General features: G+C 39.8%; 1 protein-coding gene across 1 annotated transcript in view; it reads right to left on the reverse strand.

The window, feature by feature from the left end:
• Positions 1-25,107, reverse strand: part of itgav (integrin, alpha V) — an 81,520-nt gene that overhangs the window by 26,035 nt on the left and 30,378 nt on the right. The window contains 4 exon segments of the mRNA XM_062432379.1: positions 4,408-4,456; positions 5,075-5,136; positions 5,874-5,988; positions 6,687-6,778. Coding sequence (XP_062288363.1) covers positions 4,408-4,456; positions 5,075-5,136; positions 5,874-5,988; positions 6,687-6,778 — 318 coding nt within the window.

A 25,107-nucleotide genomic window follows, 5' to 3' on the forward strand; every position in this document is an offset into this window, starting at 1 on the left:
AAACAAGGAGAAAACCAAGGATAGGAAAAAGGAGAACGAGAGGACAGCAGAGGTAGAGGAGTTCAAAACAAGAAGTGAGAACAGAAGAAAGTAAAGAGCAGATAAAGAAGTAATGATTTTACTTATTAAATGAGTCAAACAGCTGCCACAGAGACACAGTGTTAACAACGGACTAATCAGAAACAGAGCTGTGTGTAAGAGGACGCAAGTATGTGATTTGTTGTGAGTGTTGACTCAACAGGAAACATTAATTAGGCTAACACACCCCAGGAACAACCTCTCCATAGAGAGAGAAAACATTAGTGTGACTGATTTTGTTCAGGCTGTACAGTCATATTCTGTGTCACACCCTCTAATGTCAGACAAGTGGACAAACATGGATTATAACACACAGCTGATAAACACACCCTGTCTGAAAGCTAACCAGCATGGACTCTATCTGCTTATTAAACTCTTAAGGTGGTGGTGATGCACGCTTCAGTCCAGTGTGTCCACTGTCACAACAGCACAAATATGACTTTTAGATGATTTTGCTGTATGTGCCTCTCTAATCCCCACAGGAGGCAGAGCCCACAATAACACAACACACCCTGCTCATGCTGATCCAGCACCATGTAAAACCACAAACACACAGCAGCCCTGCCAAACAACACTGCCATGTCATCAAAACACTTCCAACATTTAATATTACAATCTTTACTTTTTTATACTATAGCACGACTCCTTATCAGTTCCATAATTGCAGTGAGGTCTCTGCATATGACAGTAAATGTAATGTGAGGAAAACAAATAATGAAAAACGATCTCACTTTTTGTGTGTGTAGGAGATCCCATTAAATATAAATACATATTCAAAATGTAATCCCTATATGCAATAAATATACTCTTTAAAAAAGGTTATAATCTAAAACTGATGGCTAGATGCCTTCTCTGTTCTGTAATAAGCTGCTCTAGCAGTAAACCTATACTTGTAAAATCCAAGCTGCCTATTTCCAGGTCACGTACAAGATGGCAGCCTGACTGGTGCCCCCTGACACTTAAAGAAAACAGCATGAAAATCCATCTGAACTCCATCTGAACGTGTGTTCAGCACAGCTGGTAGTGTTGCTACCCCACTCCCAGTCTGTTAAAGCCAGAATAGGTGAACATGTTGGTGTTTCTGGCCAAAAACTTTGACCTTTAAATTTGTTGGATTTCCTGATACTGTCGTTTTGCATTTGCACTTTTGAACAGCAAAGTGTCTAGTTTATCCAGGGCAGGCCCATGGAAATAGTTTTTAACTTTGTTCCTTATTGGTTTATGATAATTGCATAATTCGTTTTGAATTTCTTTTGCACAGCAAATTTTTGATTGTTTAATTAATTATTAATTTAAATAATTTTGAATTTGATTGTTTTTAGTATAATTTGTTTCGTTCGTTTAAGACCTTGTTTAAAATAATTTTAAATAATTCGCTTTGCATTTCGTTTGCACGCAGTATTGAACTACACTGTAAGTTTGTTTTGATTAATCAAACTCTTTGAATGTCTTTGAAATTACAAGTGTTTGCCAATAAAGTGTGCTCTTGTTCTGAGTTACCGCTATTCATTCTAAATGATTATATTTTTCCTAAACATGAAATATAACGATTATAAATGATTTAAGATAGGCGTAGCACTTTGCTTCATGTTTGATACACGTTGTTGTCCGACTCGTTCCTAGGAGAGAACAGGAGAGTTCGCTCAGTAGGTAAGTTTTAATTCAAAGTTTTCCAATACAAGGTGTACAACGACAGGTATAACGAGGTAGATTACTAACTATGTTTCCCTTGCGACACGGGGGGAAGGGGGTGTATGCACGGGACTGATGAGGACAACGAAGAAGATACTTTTCTGTGCAGCTTTCTGAGCGAGATAAAATATTTCAGACGGGACAATAATCAACAACTCGCGGAGATTAAACAAGAAATACACAGAACGGAACAGCAGACTAGAGGAAGCTGAAGGTAGGATCGAAAAAACTGAAACAGCACTGCAGGCTATGGCTAAGCTAATGAAAAAGTTAATGCACCGCCAAACTAGCATGGAGGCTAAGCTAGTTGATCAAGAAGGGCGAGCCTGCCGGGATAATCTGTGGATCCACAGCATACTTGACGGGTGAGACCCCGGTCCATTATCACTAAGCTTGTGAGTTACAGAGTAAAGGAAGAAGTGATTCGCAGAGCCTGGCAGAAGAAAGCAGTGTACTATAACAACTCCCGCTACTTCGTCAACCATGATTACCCATCAACGATTCTCAAGAAATGCTTTGAGTACACCGAGGTGAAGAAAGTCCTGAGGGAGCGGAAAATTCAATTCCAAGCCCCCTACCCGGTAAAACTACGATTCCATTAGGACGAGGGCATCCAGACGTACCAGAGTGCAGCAGAGGCCACAGAGGATTCCTGGTCACTGTCATTACTACTCCAATAGACAAAGACCAGAGTGTGGCAGATGACCGGGGACCCGAAGGGAACATCAAACATGACCAGAGAGGCACAATGAGAGGGGAAACCCTCACAGAAAACCTACAAATAAAAACTACAGGGATTCAAACGAAACACACATCCAACCAAGTAAACCTTTTGATGCTTACTTAAAGCATACGGCTCCAGATAGGTATACTGATTTAACTTGAACTATTTTGTTTTCTGGATTCTAAGAGTTGTTTTTTGTTTGCGTTTTTTTTTAGGTAAGGCTATTCCCTAATCTGGCCTCAACGTATCGGGGCACATAAATGCAGTGGACATGTCAATTAAAAATAAACGCCCATTTTTTAGGGCCCTTCTCTCAATGAAGCACTTTAACATCACATTCACCAGAAAGGATTGATTCCATCGAGCCTCGTCATTGGAAGCAATAGACACCACAAAAGATAAAGAGGGTCAACACGAGTTACTTTTTTTCTACACTTGTACATAGTTTTGTTCTCAAAGTTTGTGTTTTTGGGATGTATGAGGTTTTAAAAACAGTGCAACACAGGGAGAAAGAAGGTACAAACATCATGAAAAGGTTATGACAGACAACCAAAGCCTTAACAACGGAATCCTTAACCCAATAAAAAGAAAAAAGATCCTGAACAAATTGAAAAAAGAAAAAGTACACATTGCATTACTGAAAGAAACACATCTTAACTCAACCGAACATGAAACATTGGAAAGGATGGGATTTTCAAAAGTATTCTACTCATCATACAAATCCAGCCATAGAAGAGGGATAGAGGGTACTGAAGTAACAAAACTAAATGTTTATATTCCACCAGGTAGTCATATTTCCATCTATAGAAAAATATTTGACCAGATGTCTGAAGCAACAGGCTTCCTCATATGCGGAGGAGACTGGAACATACGAATTAATTCATTATAAGAGAGACCGCCATAGAGTACATCGATGTGAGCATGGTAATATTGATTTGTCTGATCACTGTCCTGTTAACAATTCAAATAAACAAAAACCTAGGAAATACCTTATGGAGACTAAATTCAGGTATCCTTAATAATACACAATTTAAAACACAATTACAGAATAATATAGAACAATTTTTAAAGGAAAATAATAACATTGAAGTTGCAGCAGAAATTGCATGGGATACGTTAAAAGCTGTTTTAAGGGGGAATATAATCTCTTATTGTGTGAACAAGAAGAAAGAAAGATAAGAAAGACTAGTAAAACTAACTAAAGAACTGAGAGAGCTTGAGACAAAACACAAAAAAGACTTAAACCCAAATGTAGCATTAAATTAAAGGAAATCAGGAAGGAGATAAATACCCTATATACTCAAGAAACGCAAAAAAGATGATTAATACAAAAGAAAAATATTAAGAGGCTGGCTCTAAATTTACAAAACTGTTGGAGAGAATACTTCAAAAAAAGAAAAAAATCAGACAACCTATCTACAAAATCAGAGATCCAACTACAAAGACCCTAGTATATAAAGAAGGGGAAATACAAGCAGCCTTCCAAAAATATTACAGTCAACTATATTCTCAACCACAATTAGAGGAGGAACAAAATATTAGAAAGTTCTTAAATTCTCTTAACTTGCCTACTCTAACTGAGGAGCAAAATAATACATTGGTGGCAGAAATAACAGAGTAAATTATAATAATAAGATCTAGTTGAAATGAAGAAGTATTGTTTGAGGGCTGTGGGAAACTCTCCTGCTTGTGGCTGCCAGCTGGCACAGGCAGCTTCTGGGGGACTCCTCAGCCTGTACTGATTGGTATTCACAGTGAGAAGCCACAGATAGTCTGTTCACCTTCCACTGACACAAAGTGAGAGCAGACACAGACAAACTGTTTTTTCTCCTCTTAAGTTTTAGACACCAAACTTGCTTTAAGAGTGCAACAACAACAACAACACACATCCACACATGCAGTGTAACACTCACCCTGCCAGTAGAAGCTGCCAGGTCCACCCACCACCACTCTGTTGTTCTTCTGCACCACAATAACAGGGGGAAAATGAGAATTACATTATTTTGTATTTTTACATTCTTACACACTAAACTAAGATGGTGCATTTGGTAAACATTGTGGTATCAGTATGTTACCATTTAGCTCAAAGGCCTGTACACTCTTAGTTTATTACAGATTAAACAAACTAGATACAACACACTAGTTAGTGAGCTTCAGATGTGTCCATGTGCACTCGATTTGTAGCATCTTGTTAGATGCCAGTGCAACCTGATCTAAATAAAAGTCAACTAGTGATCACAGACTCTCCTATAAACAGATCACTGTAGGCTCTACTCCCAGAGCTGCAGCATTAAGTCCAAAATATTAACAGATGTCAACACTGTTGTGTGTAGGGGCAGCTGTGGCTCAGGAGGTAGAGCGGGGCGTCCATGGATGGGATGATCGGCGGTTCAATTCCCAGCTCCTCCAGTCCACATTCCAGTCCACATGTTGATGTGTCCTTGATCGCTGCGTATTTGTGTATGAATGTGACATGTAGTGTAAAAGCGCTTTGAGTGATCAAAAGAAAAGCACTATATGGGTTAGTACAGTCCAGTTAGCATAACACTGAGTCTGTGTGGGTCAGTATTGGTTACCGACCTTCAGGAAGTCAACACTGAAGCCAGCTTGGCAGAAGCCCTGCCCTTCTGGTGAGTTGGCCGCTGGATGAAGAAATAAAGTAGCAACATTACATCATATAATATATCTTGAGGAGAGGAAGACATGAAATCAATGAAAATCTAAATTGTCATTGTAATGACATCCTGTGCAAAAACAAATAATGACAAATGAAGTGATCATGTTCATGAGTTAGTCTTTTTTAGTACAAAAACACCCTCTTTGTGTAACAGTCAGGAAAAAGAGTCCAGGGAAACACAAAGAGGGAATGTTTTTATTAACTTTGGAAGACACCAATTCAATTTTTGGAATTGCAGTAGTAAAGGATCTCTTCATGGCAGTATGCAGAGAGGAACAATTACAGCAACCAATAGCTTTCAATCTACATGTTGACATGTGAGTACTTTTTCTGGACAGATTTGGTAAAACCTAATAGAGGACTTTTGTTGACAGGCTGTTTAATGTATCAGTAACTTAACACTACCTGAAAGTCATGTTTTTGCTGAGCTCCAGTGCTTAAACTTGTCAGCTTGCTGCACTCCTGTACAGGACACTGTGACATCACTGTTAGGTATGGTCACAGGTGCCAGGTGAATCAAGTCCATACAGGTCTTGATAGATCCAAGAGAGTACAATTCTAAGCACGCCCAATCATAGCTATGAGTGATTATCACTGTGGTCAGAGTCAAACACTGTTTTTCATCCTAATGTTAAGTCCTTAAACACACAACAAAACATGTTAAACCTAGAAAAGACAGACAGAGAGAAGAAAGGAACACACCTGATCTGCAGGGTGAGTATTCCACCACTTTGTTTCCTTTCTTCAGGTAACATGTTCCCACTGGCTCTCGCTCAGAGACACCAAAGGTGGACCACTGGTACAGAGGAGCACAGGCCTGGAAAACACACATACACACACACATAATATATAGCAGAGACCACAGGAACAATCCCTTTGTCATATAAGTACTATACATGAGGTCATTTTGCGAATGTAGAAAGATTTCCTGGGACATCAGTTCACCTGAGCAGCTGAACTACATAAGAGTGAGCGAAAAGTGCTGGAGTAACAATGATCATGTAGCCCACAGAATGTTTATCATCTGAATTCAAACCAGAGGACTGATTGTTGTTGACAATCACTGGGACTGCATTATGTTTACTTGGTAACAGCAAATTCAAGCTACAGCCATTTTTTGACACAGTGTAATATTTTAAGTGATAGATAGCCACCATGTTTAATCTCATTTAACTGTCCTCCAATAAAGTGTCGCTTTGAACTTGTCAGGACATTTAGTGAACAGCAACAAAACTGAGTCAACCAACCATCATTTTTAGTGAATGCCTTTTTTTATTCCAATAATGGTTATTTCATTCATTGCTAAAATATATGATTTGCTTGGAAATTTGCTCTGATAATGGACCACACCTGTGGTATAAAAAATGTTGTGATTTTAATAATTGAATGACTACTGTCTCTACTGGGAAATTTCTTGAAATTTGCATCCATAACATGTCTGCGTGTCTGTCCTTATCTCTGTTCCGTGTCTCAGTCCGTGTCTCAGTCCGTGTGTCTGTGTGTGGTGTTTCTTACCAGAATGTGTTCTCCATCTGATCGCACTGAGGCACCAAACCACTGCTTAGATTTAAACTCCATCTGAGCCCCTTGATCATTCCTCCTGTCATCTGCAAAGAGAGAGAGCTCCTATTAAAGCATGCAATCACTATTAATCTTTTCTTATATCAGAATGTCTGATGTCTTTCTTTATTAAAACAATCAAATTACACATGTACATCTTATTTAGTTTTAGGAATTTCTTTTGTGTAAAAAATATGCAAATGGTTTAATTTTTCTGTCAACCTGAGCAGTGTTATTGCCATCTGGATTTGGCAGCTGAACATCGATCAAATGTATATTGTAAAAACTGAAACTTTAAGACAATGGACTGTCCTCGTCCTGTTAGATCTTAATGCTGCCTTTGACACTATTGATCATCAAATCCTGTTACAGAGACCTGAACATGTAATTGGCATTAAAGGAACAGCATTAAACTGGTTTATATCGTATTTATCAGATAGATTTCAGTTTGTAAATGTTAATGATAAATCCTCCATGCAAACAAAAGTTAGACACAGTGTTCCTCAGGGTTCAGTGCTTGGACCAATACTATTCTCCTTATATATGCTTCCTTTAGGAAACATTATTCGGAAACACTCAATACATTTTCATTGTTATGCAGACAATACTCAATTATATCTTTCAATAAAGCCAGATGAAAGCAACTGTACTTGGCCCCAAACACCTCAGAAACAAATTATCCAATGATATAACTACTCTGGATGGCATTACTTTGGCCTCCAGTACTACTGTAAGGAACCTAGGAGTTATATTTGATCAGGATCTGTCCTTTAATTCCCACATAAAACAATTTTCAAGGACTGCCTATTTTCATCTGCGTAATATTACAAAAATTAGACACATCCTGTCTTAAAATGATGCTGAAAAACTAATCCATGCATTTGTTACTTCTAGGCTGGATTATTGTAATTCATTATTATCAGGCTGTCCTAATAAATCTCTAAAGACTCTCCAACTGGTCCAGAATGCAGCTGCACGCGTTCTGACAAAAACTAGAAAGAGAGATCACATTACTCCTATTTTAGCTTCACTGCATTGGCTTCCTGTAAAATCTAGAATAGAATTTTAAATCCTTCTCCTCACTTTTAAAGCTCTTAATGATCAGACTCCAGCATATCTTAAAGAGCTCATAGTACCTTATGTACCTACTAGAACACTGCGCTCCCAGAACACAGGCCTACTTGTGGTACCTAGTATCTCTAAAAGTAGAATGGGAGGCAGAGCCTTCAGTTATCAGGCTCCTCTCCTGTGGAACCATCTCCCAGATTCGGTCCGGAGGGCAGACACCCTCTCTACTTTTAAGAGCAGGCTTAAAACTTTCCTTTTTGATAAAGCTTATAGTTAGCCAGCTCCTAGTTTATGCTGCTATAGGCTTAGACTGCCGGGGGACTCCCATGATGCACTGAGCTCCTCTCTCCTCCTCCCTCTCTCTCTCTCTATCCATCCATCTATATCTATTAACATTCATGTACTATTAATGCATTCAATAACCTAAACTTCTTCCCCGGAGTTGTCTGTGCTTTCTCGTCTCACAGGTAATCTGGGCCTGTAGACGTCCAGATGGACGTCTAACTTCAATGTTTATTTTCTATGTGCTTCTCTCTCTCTACTATTCTTCCTCTCTCTCCTCTCTACCCCAACCGGTCGAGGCAGATGTTCTCCCACTTTGAGCCTGGTTCTGCCTGAGGTTTCTTCCTGTTAAAAGGGAAGTTTTTAACGGGAAGTGGCAAGAAAAAACTTGCCACTTCCTGTCGCTAAGTGCTTGCTCATGTGGGAATGTTGAGTCTCTTTAAAATTAAACTTGAAGAGTACGGTTTAGACCTGCTATATGGGTAAAGTGCCATGAGATGACTTTTGTTTTTATTTGGCGCTATACAAATAAAGATTGATCGATTGAGACAATTTTCAGTTAAGTAGTAATACCCTCTCTCAATTTCTCAATTCATGATGGTAATAACATACTAATTACTTATGTCCTCAAATAACTTAACTTATTAACACAATATAGTGAAACAAATGTATCCGTTCAATTCAAGGAAATTGTTGCTTCAAATGATCCCTCAAATGACATGAATTAGATCAGGGGTGTCAAACATACAGCCCACGGGCCAGAACCAGCGCACCAAGGGGTCCAACTCAGCCCACTGGATTGCAAAGTGTGAATATTGCAGAAATGTAATTCCAGTTTCTCAATAAAACGCACTGCTGTTTCACTTATTTTCACTTGACATTCACAGTCATGGCTTCTGATCTTCTTCTGATGTCCAACTTAAGATAATTGTTCCTTAAATCTGAATCACATTGCAAGTCAAATTCTTCACCGGTGGGCTTGGACACATTTTATCAGTATTTCTTACCAGGGTACCCCCAAAATGGTTTATTATAGTAACATTATATATTTTTATAGGTTGCTAATCTGGCCCACTTGAAATCAAATTGGGCTGTATGTGGCCCCTGAACTAAAATGAGTTTGACACCCCTGTATCAGATCAGAACTGTTGATGGCCTCTGTACATGTCCGCTTGACAAACTCACATCTTTTGTCATGGCAATTTCGCAATTTCACTCTGACAAAGAGGAACGAGACAAAAATGTTTTACAGTACTGTCACACTTGATTAGTGCTCAGAGCATGGTAGCACAGCACAGCACTGAGGTTACCCTCTAATGCATCACTTTAGCCTTAACAGTTCTGCTCACACTCTATGTGGCCACACACTTTCCACAAACTCTTCATTGATAGTACCTTAGTATGAAATCAGGTTAAAGTTCTCTCAGTTCGTACTAAGAACAATAACTATAACGACAACGATGTGACAGCTAATTATTGATGGGCTGTTACTGCTGTATGTTGTGCAGAGATATAAAAAGAAAAGGAGAAGAGTTCAGAGGTGGGTGCTGATTCAGTGTGAAGATCAGAAGTATTTCAGACACTAGTTGCTGTGATGTTTCAGTATTTACAGACCAAACTGACACACAGCAGATGTTGAAGTTCCGTGTATAAAAGTACACTGCTGCAGCAGTAACACACAGTATGACATCCTCTAACTTTGTTGTTTTTTTACATTATAATAGAGAACAAAGTTCCAGCATCTTTGTAATAATAAGGACCTCTCTAGAGAAATCACCTCTGGGTGTCATCCTGCTCCAATTTACAGCGCGTCAGTCTGTGGTGAGAGAGGAGCAAAGCTGCATTCAAATAAATAAATACATCAGTCAGTTTCCAAAATGAAAATGATACATTTTGAAAGCAGATTTTGTTGTGCTGTATGGTTTAGGGGAAGGATTTTGATTGGCTGTCAGCGTTTTATGGTTAATCAAATCGCTCTGAAAGTGATCCAACGATATCGTTCTCCATTATCTTTGTGGTTATAGTTGTGGTGTGGACTCCACCATCCACTGCACTTTGAATGATATTTAAAACCATATATCTATTTAGTTATAGTTCTCAGTGTGGACGGCCCTATAAAAGGTTATATGGTAAGATTCAGAATGATCAAACATTGGAAATTAAACATGAGTACATGTGCAGTCATTGCATTCAAATGTGCAATAAAGATATTCAAACTTGATTATGTGTGTATTATACTGTCTTCTATATACAATAATGTATTTATTTATAGTAATAAAGTGGTGTTAATGTGATGGAGAGCCAGCAGCTGGTCCTGCTCATGTCGGTAAGAAGTAGATTAATATCTGAGATACTAACAGGCAGTGAGTCCAGTCTTTTTCTGACAGCTTCTGGCTGATAGAACAGTATCAGTGGCATGTTGGTGCCCCTCAGACATTTTGGAGTCGTTTTCACAGTTTTGTCAAGAAACCAGATACTTTATCGATCATTTTTAATTATGGTGATGAACACTGGCTGCCACACTCTCTTTGTCTGTCAATGGTGGACTTCACTGTATAACCAGGGTCCAAAGCAACATGATGAGAAGTTAGACTGAGACACGCTGGCAGCTCAGTGAGACTGTAAACAAAACTAACTGTTAGATAGAAGTTTAGCAATGTGTTTGGAGGATTATCATGCTCTCAGTTTTGGAAAGTTCCCATTATACTTTAGGAGCTGTAAACTGGAAATAACTGTTTGTGCTGACAAATGACTAACTCGCTGAATCTGTAATGTTACAGACAAGTTTTATTCACGGAGGACTGATCACAATATAGTTGGTCGGATTCATATTTATTTCTTATCACTTCCTGCTCCATTCTGTCCAATAAAGCAGAAAAATGTATTCCTTTCATTCTTTAAAAAAATAAACATTCACTGTGCCATGAGGGGACCAGCCACACCAAGAATGGTTAGACAGCCAGAATAGAACAGACCCACACTGAGTCAGACATCACACACACGAATTCCAGTTAATTCTGATCTCCTGCTCCAGTAAAGCTTTGGCCAGCAAATCAACAACAAAGAATTCTATTGTGGGAGGCAGACACACACACACACACACACACACACACACACACACACACACACACACACACACACACACACACACACACACACACACACACACACACACACACACACACACACACACACACACACACACACACACACACACACACACACACACACACACAAAAAACTAGGCCACTCACTAACAGCATTAGAGCCAGAGGGTACAACATCAGTGTGTAGTCTGTGGTTTCTATCAGTGCTACAGAGAGTCTTGCTCAGAGGCACATCAGCAGTGTAGATGCTGTCAAGTTCCAAAGCAAATGCTGCTGAAAAGTAAACTGTTTGGAACTCACACAAACTGTCTACTTTAGAAGGTTTGAGGCTGCTGCAAGACAAATTCACCTTTTATGGACATGGTCTGACCAGTACACAGCATAGATGAAAGTATTCATGACTTGCAAAAAGGCATTTTATTTGACAGCTGTGAGCATGGTGCCAAAACTTTGGCTCTGTCCTGTAGGTCCTGAGTGCTGCCGCTGCTCTGCTTCAGCCCTGAATGTTTGACGCTCAGCTGCATATTTCTACTCCTCAAAACTGAGATTTTCATGTAAGAGAACAGAACATAACGTGGACTGTCAGAGGGAGGGGGAGAATTATGATGAATGGAGCACTTTCCAGTGTTTCAGGCATTTCTCCACATTTCAGCACAGGGATCGGTTTGTTATGAAAAGTGCAGAGAGCAAAGCATAAGTCAGCAGAGATGCACACACAGAAGTCTCCAACATCACAAATATACTTTCATTTAATTTTACTGCTAGTATGTCATATCTATAACATAATCTACTGAGATGTCCATCAGAATATAGATATTACTGTGACTCAGGCAGGTCTGAAAAGTGTTAGAATAATGTCTGAATATTATAATGTTGTTTAGATCAGGGTATCTGCACATTTTTTGAATAAATCAGAGCTGTCAGGACTGTTTTATTTTAAGTCAAACTTTTATACTCATACTTACCTAGAGCTATAGGGTTATATTATCATTTCAGAGCCCCACTCTCCAGTTATTCATTTAAGAGGCTTGTTACTGATTGCCACAAAATGTCAAATATTAGTAAGATTTAAAGGGTGAAATCAGGCTGCAACAGTTTTAAACTTTTGATGACCACTGTCTTTTAACTGATATAAATGTGGAAACTGGGGGAGATCATAGAATTTCATATGACTAGACTTGTGACTTGCTTGACCTGAGCAATGGCTTGATTCTCACAGTAACTTGGGACTTGAAGATTAAGGCTAACTCCCACCTCTGGTTCCTAGTTTCATGGCTGAGGTCTCCCACAGAATACCAACCAGGCTCAAAACAATCCAGACTATTTTTAACTTGTAAATATGTTTCAGTGGCTCCCTTTCTGTGCACCAAAGTTGTTTCTCAAAGATTTCCCCACCCACTGTTTATTTTTTCTGTTCTCCCTTTTGTTCAGTTTAATTCTTTGTAAATTCTTTTTCAAAGCAATGCTTCCAAAAGCAGGATTATTACATTGTTTCAACATGTATTTAAAGTATTTATTCATAGATAGAATAACACAAAGGGAAGTGCTGCAAGGTTTCTGCATGTCTACCAGTTTAAAGACAGAAAAACATGTCCCTCTGGGGCAAGTAATTTCTTCATCATCAGTATTATCATCATCATCATCATCATCATCATCATCATCATCATCATCATCATCATCATCAGAGCATCAGTCAGTTGTTGCTACATGAACAGAGTTGCCCTACTGGAACTATTTAGATCACATTATAAGATATTCTGTGTAAAACACCTGGCTCGTTTCCACTCCTTTAAGAAGGGTTAAAGTTTCCCTTTTAACTGGATCTGTAGGTTTATGTGTGCTTTGTTGTGTATTGTCAGTTAGCATAAGACACAAAAATAAATCTGCACTCTGATGAAATAAATAATTTCATTCCAAAACTCACTCACACCTACGGTGCATGACTGCAGCAAGTCATGGGAGTTAAGACACCTCACCTGCCGAACCCCTCCTCCCAATCTACTGCAGGCATGTACACTGACAGTGGATAACCACCTCATACAACTACCCCCTTACTTACTGAGGCTTCAGAGTGTTCTTAAAGAATGCCTTTCATACATTCTGTGTGTGGCAGCTGATTATCTGAGTTAAATCTTCATCATGTAGCTATACTGTTCACACACATTGTGACTGAGGGCCTGCTGATAAACCAGCAATAAATCAGCTTAATCCACTGGGACTTCATGTGCTCCATCTTTATGATCTGGATCAGAGGTCACTTATAGGCAGGCTCTAATTTATGTTATTATTGATTTGAATCCCACCAGTGTAAATACTAACACATGTTGTTGCCATATTCTAGAATTCTACTGTATTTATTTGACAGTCTACAATCTAGCCACTAGCCACTAGACACAGATGCAAATGGAACTACAATGCTACTTCAAGCTACTGAAAAATAACACAGACACTATGATGTTCCAGACCTTTACTTGAGGAAATGGACACATATTGAACCTCAGTGAATTTTAATTAAATACCCCTTCTGTATATGATGTATGTAATCAACAATACAGCATTAAATGCGCCAATATGAAAAAAATCACTTTGCATTACTGGATCCACTGTGACAACCATTATCAGATCACTGCAGAGTGTATTATCTCACTTGTAGCATGACCAATTAACTGTTGGCTAAACCTCTCCTCTAGTCAGTGATCATCCAACCATGACTTAACAGCCATAACTAATCACAGCAGCTCTGTCATCGTTGAGGTTGTGTACATGGGCATTTAGAGAGATACTCTACATTCAAAGAGTTCGGAAGGACAAATCATATTTGTAGCCTTTACAAAACAAGAACAAATGTAAGGAATGGATTCAACTGTGTGTTCATCTACTGTAACACACACTGTAATCATTAGCATTAAAATGCTTGTGATTAACTAGTTACTACATTAAGTAATAGTGCTATAAACTAGTGAGCATTACTTTCAAGGCTGTATTATTTTGTGGACTTACAGGTGATGTAAAAACAGACGTGTTCAGGACCAGCACAACCACTATGGAACATTACAAGTGAATTGTACTATTTGAAAATATGTTACAATCTGTTTGACTGTTCAGATAACATACTGATAGAATATGTTACAATTAAATAATCAGATTTTTTTCATCATACATATAAGAGGACTATGTAGCTCTACACTGCAATACAAGAACTTACATTAGAAATTCAGCTGGATAGCGTTATTCAACCAACTCTGTCACTAACTTAATTATCTTGAAAGTTATAGTACAGAAAATTGGCCAGTAATGGTTATAATTTCAACCAGCTTATTTCCATTGCTGCCAGCTTGTAATAAGAAGCTGCTTTTGTCTAACTGTGTCAGATATCAAGGACCATTTGTTTAAAAAATGAGTTAAGTGGGTGCATCAGTGATTTAAGATATACCACATAACTGCAACGTCCACAACTCCTGGCAAGGCACCTGTGTTACATGTCAAACCCCTCTCTCTGCTCCCTATGTCTCCTGTCTCTCTACACTGTCACAAAAAGGCATAAAAGCCTGAAAAATGTATCCAAAAAAAAAAGAAGAAAGTAATCCATAGTATTACGATCCAAGTATCCATACTTCAGTACAGAGTGTGTTATATCTAGTTGACTAATAATAAAAATTGCCACTAAATTACTACTAGAATTTAAATAAAGTTCTGTGTGTTTGAAGTTCTTTTCTTTTAAAAGATTTTTGGGGCATTTTGCCTTTATTTAATAAAGGCAGTGAAGACGCCCTGACGCATCTAACCTAAATTTTCCACAACCATGTGTGGAGGGTGTAGAGGTGCTGAACAAAGGTTCAGTTTAAGACTATAAAGTATTCTGCAGCTTCTCTGAAATTGTCATGTAATTGCAAATGTGTGTGAGTTTACATGTGATAATGCCTGTTACACTACACAATTCACTTTATGTTTTAACATACCAGAATGTCATCAGCTGCTGGTACAAGGTTACTCAGTATACTGCTTGATTTGATCACCCTTCTGTTTAGCAATCAGATTGTGTCTTGTCATGAAGGAAACAGACACACACATCAGGAAATGACACTTTTAGCAAGGCAAGATATAAAACACGCCCACAAACTATTTTGATATCTCCCAATACTCAAACTTTTCTCTATAACCTTTAAAATAAATAAGCAATAACATTCAAAATCACTGTTGAATAAATATGATTTTCCCCCCCGCCAAAGTTCCCCTCCTCTCAGAAATGTGTTTTCTTTCTTGTTCTTTGTAATGTTTGAGCTTCACTGTACATGCTCATTGAAACATGTGTTCACATTATCCAGTGCTCACCTTAAATCTCATTCACAATAAATGTGCAGTATTATGTGACATTTTAAGTTCAGCTGGAAACTTTTGAAATGACCACTGTATATTCAGACATTCTGGATATTTAATGAGGGAGAAGGGATTAATATCTTTTTAATTGGGCGATTCAACTTTTTTGTGGGAAAAACAGACACAAATTGTTGGTGTGTGTGTGACGGTGAGCAATATACAACCAAAGCTAACCACCAAACATTCTGATTAGTCCCATGTTTGTTATATGTTACATCAACTTTCCCCCACAGAGCACTAACAAGTCTCTGTTCTAACTTTGGCAGAAAATAGTGTGCTCATGTGGACACCATCATCACTCATAGTTAGAAGCTGAATGAGGCCTTTAAAGTCATTAAAACAGTCCTCTTTTCACCAGCTGGAAGCTGTAAACACTAACATATCATCCATTTTTCAGTTGATACAGCAAACTTATTAGCAAGTAGTTTTATACATTCACCAGATAGAGGACAACATTATCATTCATTTGAATGCAAGTCCAATATTCACTCTCTTTTAGCTCTATTTGTACTCTACCAACTCCTGAGGGAAATATCAGGCTCTTTAGCTGCTAAATGCTCCACTATGTTCACCAGCTAGTCAACAGCTGACTGTGTCTGTTTGCTGTTTGGTGCTGAGCTGTTAGTGTACAGTGGATTAGGGCTGTGTGATATGATGATATATGGGTCAATGACGTGATGTAACCCAGTGTCAATTGGTGTAAGCAGTATTTTTTCATAAAAATCTGATTATATACAGGATAATAAATGTGAACTAAAATGTTGAATAAATGTAATCCACTTTTTAAAATGTGTTTTTACATAATTTGTCACAAATTTAGAAAAAAAAAATTATAAGATATGTCCTGCTCCATATTGACAAAATACTGTAGAAATGCTCCAAAAATGTTTCTTTTCATTTAATGTTATGTTTTAAATGAAGTAATATATGAAGTAAATATTGAATATTTCACACTCTTTACAGCAGCATGTTTCATCATTTGGAGTCTGTCTATCTTTTGTGTGGATTACATGGAGGCGTGGACCAACTATTGATCCACTGAATTAAATTGTAATATATTGGGATGTGTATCATTATCGGGATATTAAATGATCTGTATCAGGATATGAGACTTTGGTCACATCACACAGCCCTACTGTGGCTTTTTTACTGAAACCAACTGCTGCTGCTGCTGAAACCACGTTGATGACAATAGTGACAGTGAAACCAAACGGAAACGTTGTGGGCCAGAAAACCCTAACAATAAGCTCAAACACTATAAAACACTTTGTGCCAGCTACTGCCAAAGCATCACAAAAAACATTTATCAGTATGATATTGTTCAACCAATGTCCTGGAAAGTGTTTCACACAGCAGTGAAAACAACAAGAAAGCAAACAGAAGAAGAAGAAGAACACCTTTTCTGACAAATGTATTTACACCATACTAACAAATGATAAATGTCTCTGTATTAATATCTACAGTGAGCAAAGGCAAAGCAGCCCTACGCTCCTGTGTCTCTTCGTTGTTCTTTCATCACTACTGAGAGAGCTGTTTGCATGATGAGCAAACACAGGATGAGACACAGCTGTTCACCTGCGCACACACACAGTCCACCGACAAGTCCACACACCTCCTGCTTCACCACACATTCCTGAAGTGTTCTGACATGAGAAACTGACTCAGGGTGTCTTATTGTTCTCACTATCTGGCAATGAATTAATAGTCTAATAAAGTAAAAAGAAACTGTGTGTTAGTCTGCGCTCTTGGTTTTTGTTTGTTGGCGAGGTGTTATCTCCTGCTGCGAGGACACAGAACACTCTTTTTAAACATCTTCGTTTGGCATGTATGCCTTTATTAGATAGTGATTAGGGATGAAGCAAACAGGAAACCAAGGGAGAGAGAGATGGGTATGACAAGGTTAACCAATTACTCTTTGGCCAGCAAATACTGAATTTAGATGGCCCCTGCAGCCACAAAGTTTTATCCCCACACTTCAAGTCTTCAACACAGCTGGGAATCTACACGTACTCTACTGTGCAGTCCACACTGACTCTGACCTGTGTTTTCAGTTTTACTGAAGCAGCAGCTCCTGACCAATCACCTGCCTTCACCAGACTGACCGACAGCCAATAGTTTCCATGTCAGCTCCACGGAAGAAATGAACAGTGTTTGTCTTTATTGATTAGGGGTGGAACGGTTCATTAAAAAAATCAGTCCCGTTCGGTACGCTTGTCACGGTTCGGGGCGCGTATGTATTGTTTGGTTTTTTCTGTTCATGACATGCGCAACGTGACAGTAAACCAGTGAAGTTTTTTTTTTTTTTTTCATGTGGCACAAAGTGGAGGCGTTACATTATTATACTTGGGACCTATGAAGGATGGAGGCATTATATTATTATACATGGGACTGATGGAGGATGGAGGCGTTACATTATTATAGATGGGTCTGATGGAGGATGGAGGCGTTACATTATTATACGTGGGACTGATGGAGGATGGAGGCGTTACATTATTATACGTGGGACTGATGGAGGATGGAGGCGTTACATTATTATACGTGGGACTGATGGAGGATGGAGGCGTTACATTATTATATGTGGGACTGATGGAGGATGGAGGCGTTACATTATTATACGTGGGACTGATGGAGGATGGAGGCGTTACATTATTATAGATGGGTCTGATGGAGGATGGAGGCGTTACATTATTATACGTGGGACTGATGGAGGATGGAGGCGTTACATTATTATACGTGGGACTGATGGAGGATGGAGGCGTTACATTATTATACGTGGGACTGATGGAGGATAAAGGCGTTACATTATTATACGTGGGACTGATGGAGGATGGAGGCGTTACATTATTATACGTGGGACTGATGGAGGATGGAGGCGTTACATTATTATATGTGGGACTGATGGAGGATGGAGGCGTTACATTATTATACGTGGGACTGATGGAGGATGGAAGCGTTACATTATTATACGTGGGACTGATGGAGGATGGAAGCGTTACATTATTATACGTGGGACTGATGGAGGATGGAGGCTTTTGCTCCGTGTCAACCTTTCCAACAGTACAACACCAGCAGCTACTGACCTGAGAGAGACTCACCATCTCCAGATACAGGTTGATCATAACGAAGCAGCCAAACTACACAATAACACAAATGGTAGGATACACAAACATGTGTAGACCCAAAATATCTCTACAAAGTAAATATCTATAAACTTTTATTATTAGCATGGCAGTTGATCTGTTACGAATAAATGATCCCATTTTATGTTGACGTGTGACCTTGATCTCCTAAGGAGAATTTTTATTATTATTATTATTATTATTATTAGGGCCCAAGCACTACAGTGCGAAGGCCCTATTGTAATCGTAGAGATTATTATTATTATTATAGTTCTGCCTAATCAAACGCCTTTTTGACAGCCTAAACGTGCCCCAAAACTCACCAAAACTTGCAATCATGTCCGACCCGGCGAAAAATTTGATATTTTAAGGATCGCGAAAATGGGCGAGAAAAAATTGCTCACTAGCGCCCCCTAGAAAATTAAAAAAATCGAGCCCCTCGACTCAGATTGACGTACACGAACGAAATTCGGTACACATATGTAACGTGTAAAGACGCACTAAAAAGTCTCTTGGACCCATATCCTCACTAGGCAAAATGGCTCAATAGCGCCCCCTAGAAAATTAAAACATTGAGCCCCTCGACACAGATTGACATAGACAAACGAAAATCGGTACACATATGTATCGTGTAAAGACGGACTAAAATGTCTCTTGGACCAATACCCTCACTCCAACGGGAAGTCGGCCATTTTGAATTAAACGTGCCAATTTCGTGCCATTTTGGTGTTTTCCACGCGTCGTATTTTAACGAACTTGTCCTAGGGACTTTATCCGACCGACTTCAAATTCACTCAGAAACATCTTGAGACATTGGAGATGAAAAGTTATCAAAAACTTTCTGATTAGGGATTCGGTTTGGGCGTGGCGATGTGAGGAATTTTGCCTTTTCGGATCTGCTGGCCAAATGGGGGTACTGCACCCCGTAGAAGATTAAGGAAATTGAGCCCTTCCCTCCAGAGTGACGTAGACAAACGAAATTCGGCACACATATGTATCGTCTAAAGGCGCACAAAAAAGTCTCTTGGACCCATATCCCCACTAGGCAAAATTGCTCACTAGCGCCCCCTAGAAAATTAAAAAAATCGAGCCCCTCGACTCAGATTGACGTACACGAACGAAATTCGGTACACATATGTATCGTGTAAAGACGCACTAAAAAGTCTCTTGGACCCATATCCCCACTAGGAAAATGGCTCAATAGCGCCCCCTACAATATTTAAAAAATCAAGCCCCTCGACTCAGATTGACGTAGACAAACGAAATTCGGTACACATATGTATCGTGTAAAGACGCACTAAAAAGTCTCTTGGACCCATATCCCCACTAGGAAAATGGCTCAATAGCGCCCCCTAACGAATATAAAAATGTGAAAGATTTACGTACATGAACGAAATTTGGTATATATATGTATCATGTCCAGACGCACAAAAAAGTATGGGGCGCCCATGACGTCACTCCAACAGGAAGTCGGCCATTTTGAAAAATATGTGCGATTTTGGCGATTTCCACGCCCCGTACTTTAACGAACTTGTCCTAGGGATTTTATCCGACCGACTTCAAATTCACTCAGAAACATCTTGAGACATTGGAGATGAAAAGTTATCAAAACCTTTCTGATTAGGGATTCGGTTTGGGCGTGGCGGCGCCGACAATTTCCTTCGCCATTTGATCCTTCGCCAAAAAGCAGGAAGTCCTTATAACTCCTACAGACATTGTCCGATCTACACCAAATTAATCACGCATGTAGAAGGTCCCGCCCTGAACACGTATATGTATCAATACTGTGTTAGCTCCATAGCGCCACCTACTGGATACAATAGCGCACCCTAGAAAATCCAAAAAAAATTGAGCCCCTCAACTCAGATTGACATAGATAAACGAAATTCGGTACACATATGTATCATGTAAAGACGCACAAAAAAGTCTCTTGGACCCATAGCCTCACCCCAACAGGAAGTCGGCCATTTTGAAAAATATGTTCGATTTGGGCGATTTCCACGCCTCGTATTTGAACGAACTCCTCCTAGAGATTTAATCTGACCGACATCAAATTCACTCAGAAACATCTTCAGACATTGGAGATGAAAAGTTATCAAAATCTTTTTGATTACTGGTTTGGTTGCTTCGTGGCGATGTGAGGAATTTTGCCGTTTCGTCATTTAACAGGAACCGCTGGCCAAATGGGGGTACTGCACCCCGTAGAAGATTAAGGAAATTGAGCCTTCCCTCCAGAGTGACGTAGACAAACGAAATTCTGCACACATATGTATCGTCTAAAGACGCACAAAATAGTCTCTTGGACCCATACCCTCACTCCAACAGGAAGTCGGCCATTTTGAATCGAATTTGCGATATTGGCGCTGTTTGTTTCCATTTGCCCTGGAAGATGCGTCGCGCCAAGTCTCGCTCATTAGTGGCGTGGCGAGGGAGCTTGGGCCCGGTCATCGCTGCTCGCAGCTTTAATTAGGGCCCAAGCACTACAGTGCGAAGGCCCTATTGTAATCGTAGTGTTTATTAGGGCCCAAGCACTCCAGTGCGAAGGCCCTATTGTAATTGTAGTGATTATTAGGGCCCAAGCACTCCAGTGCGAAGGCCCTATTGTAATCGTAGTGATTATTATTATTATTAGGGCCCAAGCACTACAGTGCGAAGGCCCTATTGTAATCGTAGTGATTATTATTATTATAGTTCTGCCTAAACAAACGCCTTTTTGACAGCCTAAACGTGCCCCAAAACTCACCAAAACTTGCAATCATGTCCGACCCGGCGAAAAATTTGATATTTTAAGGATCGCGAAAATGGGCGAGAAAAAATTGCTCACTAGCGCCCCCTAGAAAATTAAAAAAATCGAGCCCCTCGACTCAGATTGACGTACACGAACGAAATTCGGTACACATATGTAACGTGTAAAGACGCACTAAAAAGTCTCTTGGACCCATATCCTCACTAGGCAAAATGGCTCAATAGCGCCCCCTAGAAAATTAAAACATTGAGCCCCTCGACACAGATTGACATAGACAAACGAAATTCGGTACACATGTGTATCATGTAAAGACGGACTAAAAAGTCTCTTGGACCCATACCCTCACTCCAACAGGAAGTCGGCCATTTTGAATCAAACTTGCCAATTTCGTGCCATTTTGGTGTTTTCCACGCATCGTATTTTAACGAACTTGTCCTAGGGATTTTATCCGACCGACTTCAAATTCACTCAGAAACATCTTGAGACATTGGAGATGAAAAGTTATCAAAAGCTTTCTGATTAGGGATTCGGTTGCTTCGTGGTGATGTGAGGAATTTTGCCTTTCGCAATTTAACAGGAACTGCTGGCCGAATGGGGGTACTGCTTATTGTGCTGAAAAAACAAACGCCATTTTGACAGTCTAAACGTACCCCAAATCTCACGAAAATTTGCACGCACATCGGACCCGGCGATAAATTTGATATTTTATTGTTCGCCAAAATGGCCGTCGCAAAATGGCTCAATAGCGCCCCCTAACGAATATAAAAATGTGAAAGATTTACGTACATGAACGAAATTTGGTATATATATGTATCATGTCCAGACGAACAAAAAAGTATGGGGCGCCCATGACGTCACTCCAACAGGAAGTCGGCCATTTTGAAAAATATGTGCGATTTTGGCGATTTCCACGCCCCGTACTTTAACGAACTTGTCCTAGGGATTTTATCCGACCGACTTCAAATTCAATCAGAAACATCTTGAGACATTGGAGATGAATAGTTATCAAAACCTTTCTGATTAGGGACTCGGTTTGGGCGTGGCGGCGCCGACAATTTACTTCACCATTTGATCCTTCGCCAAAAAGCAGGAAGTCCTTATAACTCCTACAGATATCGTCCGATCTACACCAAATTAATCACGCATGTAGAAGGTCCCGCCCTGAACACGTATATGTATCAATACTGTGTTAGCTCCATAGCGCCACCTACTGGATACAATAGCGCACCCTAGAAAATCAAAAAAAATTGAGCCCCTCAACTCAGATTGACATAGATAAACGAAATTCGGTACACATATGTATCATGTAAAGACGCACAAAAAAGTCTCTTGGACCCATAGCCTCACCCCAACAGGAAGTCGGCCATTTTGAAAAATATGTGCGATTTGGGCGATTTCCACGCCTCGTATTTGAACGAACTCCTCCTAGAGATTTAATCTGACCGACTTCAAATTCACTCAGAAACATCTTCAGACATTGGAGATGAAAAGTTATCAAAATCTTTTTGATTACTGGTTTGGTTGCTTCGTGGCGATGTGAGGAATTTTGCCGTTTCGCCATTTAACAGGAACCGCTGGCCAAATGGGGGTACTGCACCCCGTAGAAGATTAAGGAAATTGAGCCCTTCCCTCCAGAGTGACGTAGACAAACGAAATTCGGCACACATATGTATCGTCTAAAGACGCACAAAATAGTCTCTTGGACCCATACCCTCACTCCAACAGGAAGTCGGCCATTTTGAATCGAATTTAAGATATTGGCGCTGTTTGTTTCCATTTGCCCTGGAAGATGCGTCGCGGCAAGTCTCGCTCATTAGTGGCGTGGCGAGGGAGCTTGGGCCCGGTCATCGCTGCTCGCAGCTTTAATTAGGGCCCAAGCACTACAGTGCGAAGGCCCTATTGTATCTGTAGAGATTCTTATTATTATTATTCGTCTGCCTTAACGAACGCCTTTTTGACAGCCTAAACGTGCCCCAAAACTCACAAAAATTTGCAATCATGTCCGACCCGGCGAAAAATTTGATATTTTAAGGATCGCCGAAATGGGCGACGCAAAATGGCTCTCTAGCGCCCCCTAGAAAATTTAAAAAAGCGAGCCCCTCGACTCAGATTGACATAGAGAAATAAAATTCAGTACACATATGTATCGTGTAAAGACGCACTAAAAAGTCTCTTGGACCCATATCCTCACTAGGAAAAATGGCTCAATAGCGCCCCCTAGAAAATTAAAAAATCGAGCCCCTCGACACAGATTGACATAGACAAACGAAATTCGGTACACATATGTATCGTGTAAAGACGGACTAAAATGTCTCTTGGACCCATACCCTAACTCCAACATGAAGTCGGCCATTTTGAATCAAACGTGCTAATTTCGTGCCATTTTGGTGTTTTCCACGCATCGTATTTGAACGAACTCCTCCTAGAGATTTAATCTGACCGACTTCAAATTCACTCAGAAACATCTTGAGACATTGGAGATGAAAAGTTATCAAAAGCTTTCTGATTAGGGATTCGGTTGCTTCGTGGCGATGTGAGGAATTTTGCCTTTTCGCCATTTAACAGTAACTGCTGGCCAAATGGGGGTACTGCACCCCGTAGAAGATTAAGGAAATTGAGCCCGTCCCTCCAGAGTGACGTAGACAAACGAAATTCGGTACACATATGTATCGTGTAAAGACGCACCAAAAAGTCTCTTGGACCCATATCCTCACTAGGCAAAATGGCTCAATAGCGCCCCCTAGAAAATCTAAAAAATCGAGCCCCTCGACACAGATTGACATAGACAAACGAAATTCGGTACACATATGTATCGTGTAAAGACGCACTAAAAAGTCTCTTGGACCCATATCCCCACTAGGAAAATGGCTCAATAGCGCCCCCTAACGAATATAAAAATGTGAAAGATTTATGTACTTCAACGAAATTTGGTATATATATGTATCATGTCCAGACGCACAAAAAAGTATGGGGCTCCCATGACGTCACTCCAACAGGAAGTCGGCCATTTTGAAAAATATGTGCGATTTTGGCGATTTCCACGCCCCGTACTTTAACGAACTTGTCCTAGGGATTTTATCCGACCGACTTCAAATTCACTCAGAAACATCTTGAGACATTGGAGATGAAAAGTTATCAAAACCTTTCTGATTAGGGATTCGGTTTGGGCGTGGCGGCGCCGACAATTTCCTTCGCCATTTGATCCTTCGCCAAAAAGCAGGAAGTCCTTATAACTCCTACAGACATTGTCCGATCTACACCAAATTAATCACGCATGTAGAAGGTCCCGCCCTGAACACGTATATGTATCAATACTGTGTTAGCTCCATAGCGCCACCTACTGGATACAATAGCGCACCCTAGAAAATCCAAAAAAAATTGAGCCCCTCAACTCAGATTGACATAGATAAACGAAATTCGGTACACATATGTATCATGTAAAGACGCACAAAAAAGTCTCTTGGACCCATAGCCTCACCCCAACAGGAAGTCGGCCATTTTGAAAAATATGTTCGATTTGGGCGATTTCCACGCCTCGTATTTGAACGAACTCCTAGATATTTAATCTGACCGACATCAAATTCACTCAGAAACATCTTCAGACATTGGAGATGAAAAGTTATCAAAATCTTTTTGATTACTGGTTTGGTTGCTTCGTGGCGATGTGAGGAATTTTG

This window comes from Scomber scombrus, chromosome 13 (assembly GCF_963691925.1).
Source record: "Scomber scombrus chromosome 13, fScoSco1.1, whole genome shotgun sequence".
Taxonomy (NCBI): Eukaryota; Metazoa; Chordata; class Actinopteri; order Scombriformes; family Scombridae; genus Scomber; species Scomber scombrus.